At 37.2% G+C, this 17,159-nt stretch overlaps 1 protein-coding gene across 12 annotated transcripts in view; it reads right to left on the bottom strand.

The window, feature by feature from the left end:
• LOC117342837 (rho guanine nucleotide exchange factor 7-like) overlaps positions 1-16,880 on the bottom strand; it is a 90,390-nt gene extending 73,510 nt beyond the window's left edge. For 4 of the 12 annotated variants that reach the window (XR_004535909.1, XM_033905094.1, XM_033905096.1 and 1 more), the window contains exons 1-3: positions 15,862-16,880; positions 1,798-1,921; positions 648-742 (exon numbers count right to left, since the gene is read on the bottom strand). Coding sequence is in view for 11 of the 12 variants with exons in the window: in XM_033905094.1 (XP_033760985.1) it covers positions 648-742; positions 1,798-1,921; positions 15,862-16,449 (807 nt within the window). In the remaining variant the exon portion in view is untranslated. The remainder of the gene's footprint in view (positions 1-647; positions 743-1,797; positions 1,922-15,861) is intronic. The other 8 variants (XM_033905103.1, XM_033905100.1, XM_033905102.1 and 5 more) reach the window with 3 other exon arrangements.
• Between the last annotated feature and the right edge of the window lie 279 nt (positions 16,881-17,159).

Here is a 17,159-nt window from a genome sequence, read left to right as displayed (position 1 = left end):
CACACCCAACCAAGACATATAATAAAATATAATCATATTAAACGCTATGACCAAAATTCAAATGGCAATCAATGACAATAATAAATCACAAGAAGTAGCCATTTTTTTTTTTTTTTTAATTTTACCAACATGGAGGCTATGGCAGCCATCTTGGAGGTGGAACATGTTCATATTCAGGACTATCTCTGCACCATACACATAAATAAAGGTTCTGGCTTGACCTAATATTCCAATCAGAAGTAGTGATAATAAGATTTTCAAGATGGTCACCATGACTGCTATTTCACATAAGGCAATTATTGGGGGTTTCAAATTTTGTTACGACTATCTTCGGGACCATACACAAACTGGAAAATTACGACCTGACACAATTTTCAATTCTGGAGGAGTAGTGATAACGAAATTTCTATAAAGGCGGCCATGACTGCCATCTTTAAAGTGACAAAGGACTAAATTTCAGATAGAGCTGTAGCCTTTACTATATATAACTCATAAGTGAAAGTCTTGTCTCAGTCGGACTTTCGTTCAAGATTTCTAAAATAGGTAAATTATGGTGACCACCATGAATATCATAACCAGTTAAGCACCAGATCAAGGGCACTATCTCAAGATGTTTTACGAAAACTGAAAGATGATAAAATACTTACAACGTTATGATAGTACGGCATACTCTCTCGTTTAAATACCGGCACCTCTGCTGCACCTTTAGGCGTCACTGAGTGTCGTAACACACCCATCAATTCTGTAAAAAAAAATCTCATATGTATTTGAATTCTCTTATACACACATATCTTCTAGAAATTCTGTGTTGTCATTTTAGTATACACATATATCTTCTCCTCGTAGAATAAAATTTATCTAGAAATTCTGTGTCATCATTATAGTATATGTGTATACCCCCTTATATAAACCTCTGATCTATCAATCCCAAGCATCTCTTCACTAAAACAGTAAACGATAGAATGATAAATCCTAACCTACTAACATAAACAAGTGTTGTACATGTATTATAAAACTCTTCACTTTTAAAAGAATGAACAGCTTGGAGAAGGACTTTTTCAACTTAAGAATTATAAGCAGATTTTCTTACCAGTCTATCTACTTTATCACTGCATAGACGAATTCCTGTAACAGATCAACATGTATCTTTCTTGTGTATATCAAAATTTATCAATGATTTATATCTGAAATGTTCCTTTTATAGAATAGTGTTAAGCTGCATGTTCTTTGAATTGAACAAGCTAACTGATGCAGTAGCAGAAGCATAGTGGCTGATGACGCGCCTCTCTGTTACTGAAGATAAAATGTTTGTACGTAATCTTCAATTTACCAGCGGAGCCAAAAAGGTAGATAATAAGCTATTTCAGAGTAACATCAATCAAACAGGATTCAAGATTCCTTCTATTTTATTTTATTTTTCTGTATTGTATCTATAATGTTACATTATACATAATGTTGAACAATAGTATTTTCCAAATTTGATTACACAAATGTAGAGATTCATTAAAACTGAAGTATAATTTGGTATTCAACACATTTGGCCCCTTTGACCTTGAAAGGTTGTCAAGGTCATTTATTTGAGCAAACTTGCAAGCTCCTCATCCCAGCATGTCTTAGCTCCAATATCATGACCCTGCACCCGGGTTACTGAGAAGAAATTGTTTTAAAAGAGAAAAGATGGAATATCGGACAGATATGTCAGACAATGTACCATGATGTAAACTCATTTGCCCTTCTGACAGGTAAGCTGAAAATGATGTGATACAGGTGTACTACAGTGAACAGTCTATTACCCACCTCCTTTCACTTCCTTGGTATAGTTGCTAGGGAACCAGCCTGTTTTTCCATTCAACGTTCCTTCCCACCAGCCTCCTTCCATCGTCTGCGTGACGGTCACTATGTCACCCTTCGAAAAGCACAGCTGAAAGTATACGAAACACTTGTAAGAAATTGACTCAGCAAAATAATGGCACGATATTGTTATAACACACAAACCTATTCTGATGACGTGTTTATACTGATATAGGCTGATGAGCTGGACAATCATTACTAGAACAACAATTATATGGGTTAAACAATATAACACCATATTATTGCTTCTAATGTAAGTGTGTCTGTTTATATAGGATGTACATGTACAATTTATTATACATGTATGATGCATGTGTGCATTATATATGAGCATAACATGCCTACATATGCATCTCTTCTTAAAGATGTAAATATAAATATTCCTTATAAGGTCTTCAGGTTCAAGAACATGACCTTCATGACCTTTCTGAACATCTGCTTCATAAACACAGCAGGTCTTTGTAAAGAACTCTGGCTCATGAACATGGACTGAACTTCAAACACAAAATCACAACTACCAGGTAAATCCTTGCAGTCCTGGTACTTTCTAGACACTCATGAACATGCACAGTGTCCTATGTAGAGAACTTCAGACAAGTCCAGCAGATCTTTGTTCTATGTAGAGAACTTCAGACAAGTCCAACAGATCTTTGTTCTGTGTAGAGAACTTCAGACAAGTCCAACAGATCTTTGTTCTGTGTAGAGAACTTCAGACAAGTCCAACAGATCTGTGTTCTGTGTAGAGAACTTCAGACAAGTCCAACAGATCTTTGTTCTGTGTAGAGAACTTCAGACAAGTCCAACAGATCTTTGTTCTGTGTAGAGAACTTCAGACAAGTCCAACAGATCTTTGTTCTATGTAGGGAACTTCAGACAAGTCCAACAGATCTTTGTTCTGTGTAGAGAACTTCAGACAAGTCCAACAGATCTGTGTTCTATGTAGAGAACTTCAGACAAGTCCAACAGATCTTTGTTCTGTGTAGAGAACTTCAGACAAGTTCAGCAGATCAGCGCTCTGTGTAGAGAACTTCAGACAAGTCCAGGTTCTGTGTAGAGAACTTCAGACAAGTTCAGCAGACTCGTGTTAAGAACTAGGTATTGCTTTAATCACACCTTATAAGATAACAATGGATATAAGATGACGGTAATGGACCGTCACCTGTCCTTTGTTATCAAATTAGAGTACTAATTAAATCGTCAATTACTCCTGTATATCACACAATTAAATCGTCAATTACTCCTGTATATCACACAATATCAGTCTTCAAACAGCAAAACTGTTAAGAAAACCACTTTCATCACCAGTTGTAAGTCTCCTATGTACAGCATGTCACAAAGACAGTTATAAATCTCATAAGAACATCACAAACACCCAATCCTACAGAGAAAGCTAACACAGATATATGGCACTAATTAGTTCTGTAGCATCGTTAACCTTACATTGTGTCCCTTTGTCATCAAACTTAGGTTCTACAAAACAGGAATTTAACCAAGTTGGGGGTCTATTCGATTCCCTTTCTCGATCACTTTTCAACTTTTTTTTTGCCGGAAAATTTTCTTTCTCAGTACATCATGACTATTTTTTTTTTAATATTTGATCCTTGCATTTGGTGCATGTCATAAGGTTACTGTAATGTCAAATCTCTGTGCATTATAAGAATCAATCTTGAAAAAAAAATAGTATTCTTAAAAGAAAACAAATAAAAGACCAAAGAAGTCGTTCTTAACAGAAATAAAAGCACTTTTATTAACTTCTGCTATATTTTCTAAAATAAATACCGAAATGATGTGGTACAAACATATTTGGGCAATCAGTTCCCAAATAACTGTTATATCAAATGCTAGCATTTATGGCCTAAAATCAGTAAAACTTGAATTTCAAAATGGTGATAAAAGTAAGCCTTTAGCTGGTGTATTCATGACAAAAGTCTAAGAGCCTAGGAATTGTGGGTATAATGAACATCTCATCAGCAAGGCAGGGATGTCTTCACAAACTTTATCCTAATTAGTGCACCTCTTTTCGTGGAATGTTTCAGCACACAGGGTGCTAACTACAACAAACTGGGTATGAATGTTTGTCAGAGGTGACGTATAATGTGTACGAGCTGACAACTTGGCAAGGGGAACTCCAATGTTTACAGTTATAAGTAGAAAACAGATGGTGAAGACCAAGTCCGAGGTACTACTGGTGCTTTAAACATTTGATACATATCTGGAAAAACGCCACACACAGTAGCACACCCTTGTTATTCACAATTCACAAATGAGTGACATTTCTGTAAACTCTGAGAAGTTCACCAATTTTCTTAATCCAAACCACACCCCCAACAGGTAAGTGAACCAAAATATTTTCATCTCACTTGGGTGAAAATGGGTTTGTGTATATAACAATGATATGATGAACATTCCTGTTTACTCAGCATCATGACCTATACTTGTAGACATACCTCAACATTCATCTATTTATTTAACATTAAGATTCCTACAAAATAAAATAGACATTTTTCTGACATGCTGGACACTAATTTTCCTTGAAGTTAAAAGAAACTGATGCAGTATCAATTAAGATTTCTTCCTTCTATCCTCTGAAACTATATATATATATGCCATTTACCCTATTTTTTCCTTCTTGCCATTTACCCTATTTACATGTAGCTGCTTCAAAACAAAACTGTCCAGTGATGACTTTGCCTTAGACTAGATTATACACAGACCAAATGTCATTTATTTTGTCAAGAACAACAATATATAGCAACAAATGGATTGCAAATGAAATGCTTTCCAACAGTTTATCCTAACAGGCCCTTTTGGCCCTTTCTAAAGCCTACATTACATTGTGTATATATCCCTGTTCTGGTATCAGGCTATATAATCATAAAGAAATTATTCAGATATAAAAAGGAAGAAAACTTTAAACCTAAAAATTACGTAAGTACTAAAAAGTATAGACAAAAGTGCTCATGTCAAAATTTACAAAATGGAAATCACTACTGGTATTTGTCACCAATTGAATTTATAACATTTAAAGTCAAATTCAAGAGATTCAGGACATTCACAAAGAGTTCGTGCTCCAACACTATTTTAAATGAACTGATCATGAAGGTCTTTGGAGAAGCTTGCCCAAAATTGGTCACAATAAGGTAGTGGCAAAAAAAATGCTGAAAATATTCAAAATAAAAATTATTCTCACAAAGTGAATTCATTGCATTGTGGTTAGACACCATAAAAACATTTACAGATAAACTTAACTTAGAAAGAGATCAGTCGAAAACTAAGAAGAGATCTATAGGGGACGTGATATAATAATTCTACCAACAAGTTGTAATTAACAAATGAAATCTGGGTCTGTATTCATGGAGTCATATGTATATTACTATAAACACATTCTGTACTCATGATCAGGCTCATATATTTTTTGGTGATAAATCTGATATCTGAATTAATATTTTTTCAATGATCTGAAGGAATATTGGAAAGACTTCAAAATATTATTTTCAATGTTTAGGTTCTCTATTAAACTGCTGTTTTGTGATTTAAGAGTTTAAAGGAAGTTGAGCAGAGTAGTACAGATTTGGCGTTTGAGCTTGAGAATGGTTTCATGATTTTGTTTCATATTGTTTAACATCCTATCAAGCTATGATCATTTAAGGACAAAGGTTTTGTGTCATGAATAGAGGCCGTGGTTCATTTAGAAGTATGTACATCAAGACTGAGGCCATTGAAACAATCACTACTTCAGTGGAAAGTTGACCAGACTGCGTGGGCCGATGACTATTAATACAGAGGCTGAAACACATCTAACACTCCATTACACAACCGTTTTTATCTGCCTAATGGTTTGCAGTCAATCTGGAAAATCTATTTACAGACAATTTAGTAAATACTACGAACCAATGGTGTAAGCCTAATGGTTTAAATCATACTTAATGATTACTCAGGCTTGTTATGTCAGAGAAGCTTCAACAAGTTAATACAAATCATCAAAATCAATTTTAAACTATGAAAATTTACAAACATCTTCCATGCATGAACTTTTATCATTTAACACAAATAAATATATGTGTGTGGAATTTTCTTTCATTAAACGAGTGCAATAATTACTATAATTATTTAGCCTTTTTTTAAATGTTGGAAGATAACAAGACTCAATTTTCTGGACGATGAGCAGCCGAAGCTGGAGCAAACAACTCTTTTACTCTCCGATCAATACACAGGTGCTTTCAATTAAATACACGAAAATACAGGTTAGAAGAGATGCTCTAAACAGTAACACTTATAATCTCCCGTGTTTCCTCACAGATAGAGTGATCCCCTGTACATTTCAACCTGGAGGACGGCCAATTTACAAATGAGGACATTTAATACAGCATAAACTAGTTACTCTATATCAGCCTCTGGTTTTTGATGAACCAAATTAATTCACATCTGATATCTAGCTAATTAGGATAATTAAGATTACTGACATAACACTACGTTCCCATGTTCTATAAATCTACTAAATGACAAGATTTCTTAGAAGGAATCTTCTGGTGGCTTTTTGGAGCCAATAAATTGGGCCAAATCCCCAAAAGATATTATTTTAATATTAAAGAAAAACCCCACAAATGTGGCTCCTGAAAATTTCCTTCCCATTCCACTGATGTTCTTCCCCAAAGACAAGAGATATAAGGGCACATACAAAAAATATGAAAGGCCCCAAAACTAAAACTGTCAATTTCCTTTACCGCCATTTTTGATACCACAGACCAACCCTTGCTTCTTTCCTTCCTTTGACCCCAAATATAATGAACAATGTGAAATGGCAAATCATGTAAAAATACATCAGATCACAGAACTCCATTATCTAGAGGGAGACTCGTGGCAATACCATTACCTGGCTGGCTGATCAGTCATCGTCTCTTTGTTAGTAAACAACCTTTCATACAATCTCTCAAGAACTTCACAGCTCCAGACAGACAAAGAAAAACATCCAGAGTCTCCCTGAACATCCACGCCACTACTGTTGAGCTACCAGTCTATAAATCTTTACTTCATGATTAAAATTTGATATGACACCATCAAGTTCTTATCTTATACAATTCTCTCTGGCTCTAGTGCTAGAGGTTTTTATCTCTCAAACGCCATTTGATTCCAGGGTCAAAACCACATCCCTGCAGCGTGACGACCAGTTAGGATTACCCAGGCTACCTGCAGGTTATAATACAATATCTTGAAATATGGACAAGAGGTCTACAGGGCCTGTATTGCTCACTTGGATGTAATGTAATGGCCAAATAATCTCAGTAAAGGCAAATGATATCTTAGCTATTTGAAATAATTCTCTGTGTACAAGATCAGAACCTAGACCTTAATCATAGTATATATCGCTGAATGAACGCAATATGGTTGAATTATGTAGATATTTATGACACAGCTACATTGAATTATGTAGTAAGTTATGACACAAGGACACTTAGTCCACAGGAGACACACCAAGTAAAGTGTAGATTTGGCTTGATGCTCTACAATTACATGGAAATGATCGGGTGGGGTGTCCTGCTGGGTGCCTTCGGCAGTATGCTTCAGTGAGGTAGCACTATAAATCGGCAAAAGTTCCAGCCTATCACAAGGAGACTTCACACATACATACCTGCAGCCTCCCAAAACACACATACGCACTCACCACACGCATACATATCGCAAACACGGGAGGCCGTCCTTAAATGACCTTAGCTGTTAATAGGACGTTAAACAAATAAAACCAAACCAAACCAAACATACTGGTAGCTAGTTCTATAACCTGAGAATTATATATCCTAACAAACAGACCCCAAATCAATTAAGATAGCATGACATGTGTGGTTTTTCATGACCAGCAATTGCATGTAAAACCATCTATGGATTCTCTGTCACTTCTTTGATGTAACATATACAGCTGGTATTTAAGGAAATTCTTATTAACATCAAACTTCCCATGACAATGTAAAATCTGTAGTTAGCTGTTAGCTGTATAGACTGTGTAGTCTATCACTATACAGAGTTTGAAATAACATGGCAAAACATCAAGACGCTTATCAACACTCTATCCTAGCCATTTTACCTCCCTATCTGAAAAACATCCTTAACGCCCTCCGGGAGCCAGATATAAAAATTTCAATTTAGAACATTTTGACATTTGTACTGGCTCTTAAATTGTTTATTTGTACTGCTTATAATCTGAGTGAGATAGAGAAATTCTGAGAATTATGAGGATTGGGGGGATTAAAGTGTAAAAATAAAATGATAAGTTTGTGGAATGGTTGGGTTTAAGTGGGCTGATCTTCAAATGATGAACTAAATCAACTCAGTCTAGCTTTGATCGCCATCTTGTTTTCGTTTTATTTCTTTGCCCAGATTTCCCTTTTCAACTCAACTAAATATCAAAATCCTTTTGTCAAAATACTTGTATACATGATTATATATATAATTTGTCAAGTAGTTATAACGACAGTACAGACAAGTAAATTGTCAAATTTAGAACATGCAATATATATATAGTATGTCATGTAATTAAATAAGATACCTAACCTCAGAAACTATTTAGTGTGGGGTGGGAGATGGGGGTTGGAAAAGGTATTCTTTTCAGTTTAAGTTCAAAAGCCAAATGATATATATTTTGTTACTGAACATTTCTGGTTGGAGGAAATCAACACCTGATGTCATTTAGGTTGTAGTGATGCTGGTAGGAACTGACAACATCATCAGCTGGCTACAGAGCTGGCTAGAGAACTGACCAGTGAGTGACCACATCATCAGCTGGCTACAGAGCTGGCTAGAGAACTGACCACATCATCAGCTGGCTAAAGAGCTGGCTAGAGAACTGACCACATCATCAGCTGGCTACAGACCTGGCTAGAGATGGACCCTGATAATGTTTTAGGCTGTCTGGCTGTCCATCTCCATCACAACATGTTTATCTACCTCCCTCAGCAGCTGAGAACCATATGGTATAAAGTTACCTGTGTATCATGAGTAGTGTCTTTACATTGTAAGGGGCAGAGTTAGATGTCAGACTGTTACTTGGAAATAATTCTTTAATATGACAGGAGAGTGGTGTAGCTTCTGTATAGGCAGCTTATATAATTACAGTAATGTATAAATATCAAAATCATTTTAAATATTGTATGTTGTTATAGCTAGTAACTTATAACCAGAAAAAAGTATGTTAGACTTGAAGGCCTTCACTTCTTTGCAAAGAACTTAGTTTTATTTTGATAATATAACCTTGATAATCACACCAAGGTAAAACATTAATTTTGAACAGGACAAGCCAAATGATTAACCTCTGACCCTAAACCTTTACGGAGCAAAAACCAGAATATGATCAGGTGCACTGAACATCATGTTATGATTCTCTGAACCAAATCTGTGGAGAGGTTTTCAAGATGGCTGTGATTTGGTACCAAGAATAAAATGGAGGGCCATAAGGATCACCATCGAGGTATTCTCTCCAATCAGAACAGGAAAGCTTTTATCACCTACAGACTTTTTATAGCCGATCTGATAGGTGTGGGACATTTGAGACTGAACTTCAATGCACCACGTGGCACACGATACACATGATAGTAGGTGGTGTGGTGAACAGAGATAGCCTGTGTACTATATGTACTACTCCATTCAGAAAGGCATCACTCAGAATTAACCCTACTGGTGTTACTAAGTAAAATCTAGAATGACTGGGCCTCCATTCAGAAAGGAATCACTCAGAATTAACCCCACTGGTTTTACCAAGTATAATCTAGAATGACTGGGCCTCAAGTCAGAAAGGAATCACTCAGAATTAACCCTACTGGTGTTACCAAGTAAAATCTAGAATGACTGGGCCTCCTTTCAGAAAGGGAATCACTCAGAATTAACCCTACTGGTGTTACCAAGTAAAATCTAGAATGACTGGGCCTCCATTCAGAAAGGAATCACTCAGAATTAACTCCACTGGTGTTACCAAGTAAAATCTAGAATGACTGGGCCTCCATTCAGAAAGGAATCACTCAGAATTAACCCTACTGGTGTTACCAAGTAAAATCTAGAATGACTGGGCCTCCATTCAGAAAGGAATCACTCAGAATTAACCCTACTGGTGTTACCAAGTAAAATCTAGAATGACTGGGCCTCTATTCAGAAAGGAATCACTCAGAATTAACTTAACTGGTGTTACCAAGTATAATCTAGAATGACTGGGCCTCCATTCAGAAAGGAATCCCTCAGAATTAACCCTACTGGTGTTACCAAGTAAAATCTAGAATGACTGGGCCTCCATTCAGAAAGGAATCACTCAGAATTAACCCTACAGGTGTTACCAAGTAAAATCTAGAATGACTGGGCCTACAGTCAGAAAGGGAATCACTCAGAATTAACCCACTGGTGTTACCAAGTAAAATCTAGAATGACTGGGTCTCCATTCAGAAAGGGAATCACTCAGAATTAACCCACTGGTGTTACCAAGTAAAATCTAAAATGACTGGGCCTACAGTCAGAAAGGGAATCACTCAGAATTAACCCACTGGTGTTACCAAGTAAAATCTAGAATGGATAACAGTCTCAATGAGTAAACATCCTCAAGTTTCAGACTTTACCAAGTCTAGCCTGACCGACTGGTATTTTCGCAAGAACAAAAATCAGAATTATAATCACTAGTTTATGAATTGGACTATTACAGAACAAAAGAGTCAATTGATGTAGATACAGTAGCTATATAGGCATTAATTGTGAACCAATAAGAAAATATTTACCAACTGGGTCTGTCCAAACCAGGACTGTAGCTAAAAATTTTCAATTAGATTGGAATTAAGTAACATGCTCGTAAGGTTCTTTTCAAATATGATGTAAACTTTCAATTTGTGGTGAAAAGTTTACCAGGTATGTTATTTTTTTTTTTTAAATAGCCATAGTGCTCGATTTATTCGTAGCACAAAGTTGAGCGAAATGGCGTAACAATCATGTCATGTGACCTCCACTGCATCTATCTGCTCATAGATGCAGTCCCGAATTATCATTGAGGCAATGGGAGACTGTTGGGCCGAATGTAAATATTTTCATATAAATTGGTAACAGCAAACCAGCCAGTACGTACTGTTTTGTATACAGCAAGGTTACAAGTCAGTCAGTATACCTACACACAGTAGGTCATACATCTTATCTCCCCCCCATGTTAGGCCACGAGACCCAGCCTTTGAAGACTGATGGATTGGGATGATGAAGCTGGAGAGTCTGCTCGGTCAATCAGCCCAAAGTTCCATCTCTCTGCTGTGAGCTCAGCAGGTGTGTTTCCTTGTACTACACCAGTTTAGCCATGTACCATGAAAATCAGGTGGAAAACTAGCACTATTCATCATCAAAAACATGGCAACTACAAATGTTTCTAACTTGATTTACAAATGTAATACTTTGCCTTTGTTTTTAATGTTTCAAACATTACTACAAATGAAAACGTACATATTAAGGGGCACTCAAATTAAAGACTTTATTTAATTCAAACAGATGCATGCAATGATTAATTGACACACCCACAATATACATGTACTAGCTTGTCAAAGAAAATCTTATAAAGATTTCGAAAATCAGTGCTTTCATAACTTAGTGTAATGACTAGTAAGCATGCTGGGTATTGCCAAAGAAAGAAGTGTCCCATACCAGCCCCCACTAAAAATAGTAAGTCACCTTGACCTTGACCAAAAAACTTTAAAGCTCAAACTTGATCTATAGCTATACTAGTAGTGTAGTAGACTGACCCCTGTCTCTACAATATTAAAATTATAGATAAAATTGGGCTTAATTATTTCGGTCCCTCGGATATGTCTGATTCTAAGTTACAAACTAGGGGGAGATAATCTAGTATTAGAATTTAACTTGGCAATTCTTAACTAAAAGAACTTAGGGTTTGGTGGCCAGTCTAGTAGTGTAGATACATACAAACTTTCACCAACATACCTGGAAGCATAGGTGAGAAAAGTACAGTATACTGAGTTGACGGACGGACGGACGGACAGACAAGACAGACAACACAGACAACACAGGACAGAAAACAGACAACACAGGACAGACAGGACAGACAACACAGGACAGACAGGACAGACAACACAGGACAGAAAACAGACAACACAGGACAGACAGGACAGACAACACAGGACAGACAGGACAGACAACACAAACAACATACACAGACAGAACGCCTATCGTCCCATCGGTTTCACTGGTAGGGGACTAAATACACTATAATAAGGTTACCTCTAGGATGTACGATTTCAGATTTGTGTTTCTGATAAAGAAGGGAGAAAATTAGGGTTTCAACTATAAGTTAAATTTTTTAAGTAAAGAAGGTATACCTATCTAGGTTTTTAATTCCTGTTGATCTTTCTGCACTGTATACTCTGATTATTTCTTTAAAATTGAGTGATGTGGTGGGGAGAAGGTACCTAAGCATTAGGTAGGCTCCCCCCCCCCCCCCCCCCCCCCCCCCCCCCCCCCCCCGCCATCCCGAGGATATTCGGGTCACCAGAAACCTATATTTTATGCCCCAGTAGTTTCTCCATGTTGAGCTCACTACCACTTCACACTGTAACAGCCATGTTTTGAGGATAAACACCTGGCGTTACAGTAAATTACTTTTTATATCCCTGTACCCATGTCTACCCTAACAGGTGCTTGATGCACACACATGTAAGTACTTATGTAAGTCTGAGAAGAAAACAGACTTCTGTTAAATAAATGGGTATAAAAGTATAGGGAAAATGCAACAATTACATCTACACAAGGATTCAAACTCTGTACTTCAAATAAAGGATGAAACTTCGATGAGCTTCCTGGGTTATTGGAATTCACAAGGATTAAACATAAATTATGTTGTACTTGTCCCGTTTTATGAATATAGTAAGTTTTAAGCAAACTCCAAAACTCACTATAATTTCAGAATTTTTTCCAAAACTTGAAAACTCTCCAAAAAATAATAAAGAAGCACTCTGTATACATTATAGACATGTGAATATTGATGCACTGCAGAATAAACATCAAATTTCGCAAAATCATTAATTCTCAAAATTCACCTAAATAGGTCATTTTTACCCCCAAAATCATTTTTTCGGAAAAGTGAGAGGAATATATCATCATCTAAAAGTTTTGTTTCAATCCCATCCCCTAAAGGGAGCCTTGAACTATGGTTATCTTACAGAAACAGGTCGAACATTGACATTTCTGTACTGTAGATTCTGATCAGTCCAATATTGTCAGATGTAGGTTAACTTGACATTTTGTTTAAAACGTAGACAGTATAATCCAGGAAATGGGAGTATAGACTTTTAATGAAAAGTTTACTAGCTTCAGGGATTCTTCTTATTAAACATGGTGAGAGGTAGAGGTTTGTAACACCTGCAAGTTAAAGGCTACACAACAATATTTCTTATATTTACAAAAGGGTCACATGGCCATCCATACCATACATATCACAATATATATAAGGGTCACAATATTAATACAAGGGTCACAATACAAGGGTCATAATACAAGGGTCACAATACCATACATGTCACAATACAAGGGTCACAATAGAAGGGTCACAATACAAGGGTCACAATACAAGGGTCATAATACCATACATGTCACAATACAAGGGTCATAATACCATACATGTCACAATACAAGGGTCACAATAGAAGGGTCACAATACAAGGGCAGGGCTAGAACTTTATTTTCAAAACCACTAGTCAGTCGGGCTAGCCATTCAAAATTTTACTAGTCCAAATGTAAATTTCACTAGCCCAGTCGGGCTAGTAAAATTGAAAGTTGCTAGCCCGGAAATATTGGAAATATCACAATGAATATCTATGTTAAATTGTGACATATTTATTATCATGTATTTCATGATATTGTACATGAATGTGTCCTCATGTGTAACAGATCAGCAGTAAATACTTAACTAATAATCATAATAATCAGGATATAAACTGTGATATTAATAACATCATAACCTAAATTAATAAAATAGTTTTGGAATTTATAGAAACGGCAGAATATGGTCGACCATGCTTTGCAACATAGAACGCACTTAAATAATGCATTGACTCTCTTGTACAGTAGGATTTAACTTTTGACCCCGTTTGTCAGACATTGAACTGTCAATGCATGAGCAGTTAGTATGCCTTTTCTCATATTAAAACAACCCTTTACAAAGGCACCCTTACGATCATTTATCTCTGGATAGGCCTTGCATACCATGGATTGTCCTGTGGTGTCTTATTTCGACCCACCGGACATTCTTGTTGCCGCTGTTCTTTGAACTTCCGTTCTCGTTTGCGATCTTTTTCTCTTTTTTATTGCTTTCATCCTCATTATCATCAGAATCACGATCACCCACTTTCCGTTTCCTAAGACGTTGAATGTAGCCGCGTTCCATCATCAGTTACTACGAACGCTTTTACCATGTGTCAAAAAACGAGCTGTCAAAAACGAACCTGAGTGTGCCGTTTATTCTTTCGATACAAACGCAAACATGACCAAGACTTACCATGTGCTCAACATCGGAATCCTCGGACTTCATCATGATCATAATGCTTTCGGAACTCTCGGGCGCTTACTAATGTATACACACGGCAACATGTCGAGTGAAAACGGAAAGTGGAGGATCGTTTTTCAGTGAACATACGAATAAATAATACACAAAGGTATGTGAGTTGTTCATTGAAATATTGTCGGGCATGTGACACTGTGATTTTTACTAGCCCGACATTTTAATCAAATAAAGTTCTACAAGATTTCCACTAGTCAGTCGGGCTACCGGAATTTCAAACCACTAGCCCGGGTAGAAAATCTACTAGTCCCAGACTATCGGGCTACCTTTAAGTTCGAGCCCTGAAGGGTCACAATACAAGGGTCATAATACCATACATGTCACAATACAAGGGTCACAATACCATACATGTCACAATACAAGGGTCACAATACCATACATGTCACAATACAAGGGTCACAATACAAGGGTCACAATACAAGGGTCATAATACAAGGGTCATAATACCATACATGTCATAATACAAGGGTCACAATACCATACATGTCACAATACAAGGATCATAATACCATACATGTCACAATACAAGGGTCACAATACAAGGGTCACAATACAAGGGTCACAATACCATACATGTCACAATACAAGGGTCACAATACAAGGGTCACAATACAAGGGTCATAATACCATACATGTCACAATACAAGGGTCACAATACAAGGGTCACAATACAAGGGTCATAATACCATACATGTCACAATACAAGGGTCACAATACAAGGGTCACAATACAAGGGTCACAATACCATACATGTCACAATACAAGGATCACAATACCATACATGTCACAATACAAGGGTCACAATACCATACATGTCACAATACAAGGGTCACATTATCATTCATATTACAATACAGGGGTCACAATACAAGGGTCACAATACAGGGGTCACAATAAAGGGGTCAGGATATCATACATATTGCTATGTATAACCCCTTTGGAATTTCAAGAAAGCATTGTGAGTAAATAGCATAGGATAATGATTACCTCCCCTTATACTCATTGATAAGTTGAATATTTCCAAGGTGTGGATGATAGGTATACAGTATCTGTGGCAAGTGTGGTTCGACCTCTAGGTCATCAGGACAGTGTATTATTCCAAGGGGCCATATATATTAAGGCCCAAAGTCATATACAACAAATAATATATCAGCAAATACTGTTTTGATCTCGGCTTGTGGTAAAGCTGTACAATACCTGTACCTGTGTAACATGTGAATAACAAGTAACTAATCAGTGTTACCTGTAACGAGTAATGATTAGTGTTATCTGTAACGAGTAATGATTAGTGTTACCTGTAACGAGTAACAAATCTGTGTTACCTGTAACCAGTACCTAATCAGTGATGCCAGTAACAAGTAACAAATAAGAGATACCTGCAATGAGTAACAAATCATGGTTACCTGTAACGAGTAATGAATCATAAGACTTACCTCATCATTGTTTGTGCCTTTGAAGTTGTGGAGAGCCTTCACCCGCTTTGGTTGCTGTTGGTTTGGTTCCACCATCTTGATGAATTTTGGTTTTGGTTTGATTTCTGGTTTTTTGTTGAGCGGGGGAGGAGGCTCGGGTTTTTTGCTAAGAGGCGGAGGAGGTTCCGGTTTCTTGGCCTGTGGTATGAGATTGGCTGTGGCGGTGGCTGTCACATGTGTGCGTGTGACATTTATCGCTTCGTACGCATTCTCCTTAACGTCCTGAAACTCCTCGTAAATTGGTTCGTCTTCATGTGTTTCCTGTTTATCAACCTCAACTCTTATGATAGTGTTTCGTGGAGACACAAAAGGGGTGGAGTCCTCCGATTCCCCAGTGAGCACTCCTCCTTCCTCTGCCTCCCCCTCGGGCTTGTTATCCCCTGGGGTGGGGCAGACCGCCTGCTGTTTGGCAGCTTTTTCTTCTTCCTCCCTCTGCTGTCCTCTCTCCTCTAAAATAGCAATAAAGTCATTGATTTCATTCACAATCACATCAAAATCATCCGACAATTCTGTGCTAGAGGTTTGCTTTTGTTTGACCTGTTTCTCCATCTCTCTTGTCAGAGGACGGAGCAGGCAGGGATTTACACCGAATCTTTTATCAGAGATAAACCCTCATCTCCGAGTGTAAAAAATTATCCCAGAGAAACCTTGTCATGGTAGAATCAATTCGTACTCAAGCCTAGATATTTGGTTAAGGAAGCTGGTGAGAAGTTGTTAAGATTCAAAACTCTCAAAGATTTCACTACAGACTTATTCCTGATTCACTTTAGACGGGGGCCCACTTTGGGTTCACACAGCACCGTGCAAAAGAATGCACTCAGGATTCCTAAATAATTATATCCAGCAGAAATGTAAATCCATCCACAATTTCCAATTTCCTGTGAAGGCAGAATCTAAGAAGTCAGGCTCTACATGCCAATAGTAAAGTATGCTACAGTGTATACTGGGGGAGCTGATATAACGCTGAGGATCTCAACTAGATGTTAGATAAACAAGATGTATATTGACCCAGTGTAACCTCTCTGGATATGTCAGCCTCACTGATTGGTTACTTCTCATGCTCGTGCTGATCATGGGGGTCACCAGGGGGTAATGTTCATCTATAGGAGATCAAACCCACAGCTTCCTATGTGTCTACACACTGTATCCCCACACACAGGTATAACACATAAACCGGGTGAGCTGCAGTGACTCAGTACAGCTTCAAGTCTTATTTTTTGCACAGATTTTTACTTCTATTGAATCTAGCTAGAAAATCT

This window comes from Pecten maximus, chromosome 14 (genome assembly GCF_902652985.1).
Source record: "Pecten maximus chromosome 14, xPecMax1.1, whole genome shotgun sequence".
NCBI classification, from domain to species: Eukaryota; Metazoa; Mollusca; class Bivalvia; order Pectinida; family Pectinidae; genus Pecten; species Pecten maximus.
This window is presented reverse-complemented; position numbering and strand designations above follow the sequence as displayed.